Source organism: Macrobrachium rosenbergii, chromosome 3 (assembly GCF_040412425.1).
Source record: "Macrobrachium rosenbergii isolate ZJJX-2024 chromosome 3, ASM4041242v1, whole genome shotgun sequence".
Taxonomy (NCBI): Eukaryota; Metazoa; Arthropoda; class Malacostraca; order Decapoda; family Palaemonidae; genus Macrobrachium; species Macrobrachium rosenbergii.
Genome location: NC_089743.1, coordinates 14,553,588 through 14,557,055, shown reverse-complemented (window position 1 = coordinate 14,557,055; position 3,468 = coordinate 14,553,588). Strand labels below are relative to the sequence as shown.

Sequence of the window (3,468 nt, the reverse complement as noted above, 5' to 3'; positions counted from 1 at the left end):
CGAGAAGTTATTGCGCGGGTATGGCGAGAGTTCGAGACGTGTGAGATGTTTGTTATGTTTTTAGAAGGTGTTGTAGTGGCTTTGTTTTGTGTGTGTATTTAGTCCGTAACATCCATTTGCTTTTTAAGCAAACCTATCCGTTGATTACATATATAATCCCGGGATGTCTACACGGATAGCAAAGTGTCTGCCTCTCTGATCAGCCGGCTTGCGGGTTTGAACCCGCGCCACAGACCTCTACGAAGTCCGGAGCTGCTGCTGTAACCGACTGAGCCATCGAGGCTCTAGAGCAGGGGTGTCAAACATACGGCCCACGGGCCGGATCCGGCCCGCGAGATGGTTTAATCCGGCCCAGGACTTGTAGGGAATAAATTTCTGAGGATGTAAAAAGAAAAAAAAATATATATATATATATACATATATATATATATATATATATATATATATATATATATATATATATGACGTTGAAAGTTGTGTATACGTTAACTTAGGTTGTCTACTGATTTTTCAAAATATAAACTGCATTGTTAGAGCTAGCCTACTGATTATGTAATTATATAGTTTTATGAAATTCAAGTGAACTCTGTACAGATTCTATAACCGTCGTGTACCCAACTATCCGCACGCCCGATTGTAAAAAAAAAAGACCTAAAGATCAAATCAAACTTTCATCATCATATTTGCTTTTTAATTTTGATGCAAATTAAATAGAGTATCAGAATCTAATTTTAATTTTCAGGATATGATTTCTCTTTCTCTCTCTTCATATATGAACTGCTGATGAATGTGTGCGCGTACACACAAACAAAAAACAAACATGCACACACACACACACTCACACACCTCACAATACAGTATTTTTATATATTTGTCATTTATTTGTCAAATTTTTTTCTATTTATTATTTCTTTATTTATTCACCTACTTATCTATTCATTCATTCATCTACTTATGTATTTTTTAATTCGTTTTTTATTTATTTATTTATTTATTTACCAATTTATTTATTCATTTTAGCGCTTTGCAGCCAAGTTTAGATCAAAACTTAGTTTCCACCAATCACATCGCTAGATAGCTTCACTCACTGACACCTTGAGCTGGCGGCAGGGTTGCCATGCGCACCATAATTATGGTACATGTATCATAAATGAGGGTCTTTGTACGTACCATGTATCATACTGCCTGTACCATGTAGCATAATCTCAACATCTCTCTAAAAAAAAAAAAAAAAAAAAAATCGGAACTGCGTTCTGTGATTCGAGTGTAGTCTGATCTTTTTCCGTACGGCGATCCCTGTCCCATACACGTACGAGTTTATCGACGATTGCCCCAACAGGAGCTGTTACTGCTGCTGCTGCACATAACTTGGGCAGTCTGGTAGTCACTTCTTTCACCCAAGCATCATATCTTGCATGGTCCGAGAAATTCGACTGACACCCCCATTACCAAAATGTCTGTCAAAAAGAAGAAAAGTGGACACAGAGTGCAGAGTTTTCCAGGAAAAATGGACTCAGTATTATTTATTCACAGAGGTGAATACAAAACCAGTGTGCTTGGTATGTAATCAACAAGTTTCAGTGCTCAAAGAATATAATATTCGGCGCCACTATGAGACTCATCATGAAGAAAAATATCACCATTTGCAAGGACAACTAAGAAAAGAGAAGATAAACGAATTATTAACTGGTCTGAAAAAACAGCAGTCTGCATTTACTCGCATCCGTGAGGTCAGTGATGCAGCAGTGAAAGCTAGCTACCTTATTGCTAACGAGTTGGTGCAAGCATCCAAGCCATTTTCTGATGGTGAGTTCGTGAAAACATGCATGCTGAAGGCTGCAGAAGTTGTGTGCCCTGAAAAGAGACCTGCCTTTGCCAACATTAGTCTATCAAGGAACACTGTTGCAGATAGGGTTGAAGATCTCTCAGGAGACTTGGGCGGGCAAATGAATGACAAAATCAAGTCATTTATTGCAATTTCAGTTGCAGTTGATGAGAGCACCGATGTTACAGATGTTGCTCAACTGGCCATATTTATTCGTGGTGTTGATGAGACTTTGACCATCACTGAGGAGTTCCTCGAGTTGGTGCCTATGAAGGACACTACAACAGCAAATGACATCTTCAGCTCTCTCATTAGAATGCTGGACAAGGCCGGAGTGGACTGGTCCCGTGCTGTCAGCTTGGCTACAGATGGCGCCCCATCAATGGTTGGGGGAAAGGCAGGTGTTGCAACAAAGTTCAGAGAGAAAGTGCAGGCCACGGATGGAGGACAAGACTTTTGGACATTTCATTGTATTTTGCATCAGGAAGCGTTGTGCTGCAAAACACTAAAAATGGACCATGTTATGAGTGTGGTTGTGCAAACTGTAAATTTCATTAGAGCACGAGGTTTGAATCACCGTCAGTTTGACTGTTTTCTCAGTGGTAATGACATTCCAGCTGGCCTACCATACCACACTGAAGTACGGTGGTTAAGCCGAGGTGCCGTACTCAAGCGCTTCTTTGAATTAAGAGAGGAAATTGGACAGTTCATGGAGAAAATGGGCAACCCAGTAAAGGAACTTAAATGCCTAGAATGGGTGCAGGGTCTTGCCTTTATGGTGGATATTACACAGCATCTCAATAATCTTAACAAAATGTTGCAGGGCCGCAAAAAAGTTGTCACTCAGTATTATGAAAACATACGATCATTCAAGTTGAAACTGTCACTTTGGGAGACACAGCTGTCTAACGGTGACACCTCTCATTTTCCATGTCTCACAGCTGTGCATGTGACTGGTCTTAATGCTGATTTGGATCAATACAAGGACAAAATAACAGGATTGTTGCAAGAGTTTGAGCGGAGGTTTCAGATCTTTAGTGAACTTGAAAATGAATTTGCATTTTTTCGCTCGCCATTTACAGTCAAGGCTTCTGATATGCCTGCTGATATCCAACTCGAGGTAATTGACTTGCAATGTGATTCCAGTATGAAGCAGAAATTTGCGTCAGTGGGCTTGGATACGTTTTATCAATATCTCTTGCCAGGGTACCCTAAATTAACATCCCTGGCTGCAAAGATTTTATCCATGTTTGGGACTACCTATCTGTGTGAACAGGCGTTCTCTGTAATGAACCTCAATAAAACAAAGCACCGCTCAGGTTAACAAATGGACACTTGAATGACATTGTGAAATGTGTTGCTACTCAGGATTTAAAACCTGATATTGATGTACTTGTGAATGCTAAAAGATGCCAAGTGTCAGGAGCTAGTAGCAGCCGATAGATTTAGAGTGGGATGGGATGTTAATTAGCATGGAGGCCTGGGCCTAATTACTAATATTCACAAATGTTTGGAGTATGAAAAATACAGTTCTTTGAAAATAAGATTACTCTGGTTTCATTCTCACCTTCAGTAGGCCTAGCCTACAAAACTGTTTGATCTGATGTAGTCTAATCTTATTGTTCTTGCTCTGCTATAACTTT

General features: G+C 39.9%; 1 protein-coding gene across 1 annotated transcript; it reads left to right on the top strand.

Annotated features, from left to right (window-relative positions):
• The first annotated feature begins 1,415 nt into the window (after positions 1 to 1,415).
• LOC136850624 (general transcription factor II-I repeat domain-containing protein 2-like) lies at positions 1,416 to 3,149 on the top strand. Its single transcript, XM_067124325.1, has one exon. The coding sequence runs from the start codon at positions 1,416 to 1,418 to the stop codon at positions 3,147 to 3,149; it is 1,734 nt and encodes a 577-aa protein (XP_066980426.1).
• The last annotated feature ends 319 nt before the right edge of the window (positions 3,150 to 3,468 follow it).

What these genes read in the sequence shown, in the direction of transcription:
- LOC136850624 (XM_067124325.1), top strand. Translation starts at nt 1,416, where the DNA reads ATGGTCCGAGAAATTCGACTGACACCCCCATTACCAAAATGTCTGTCA.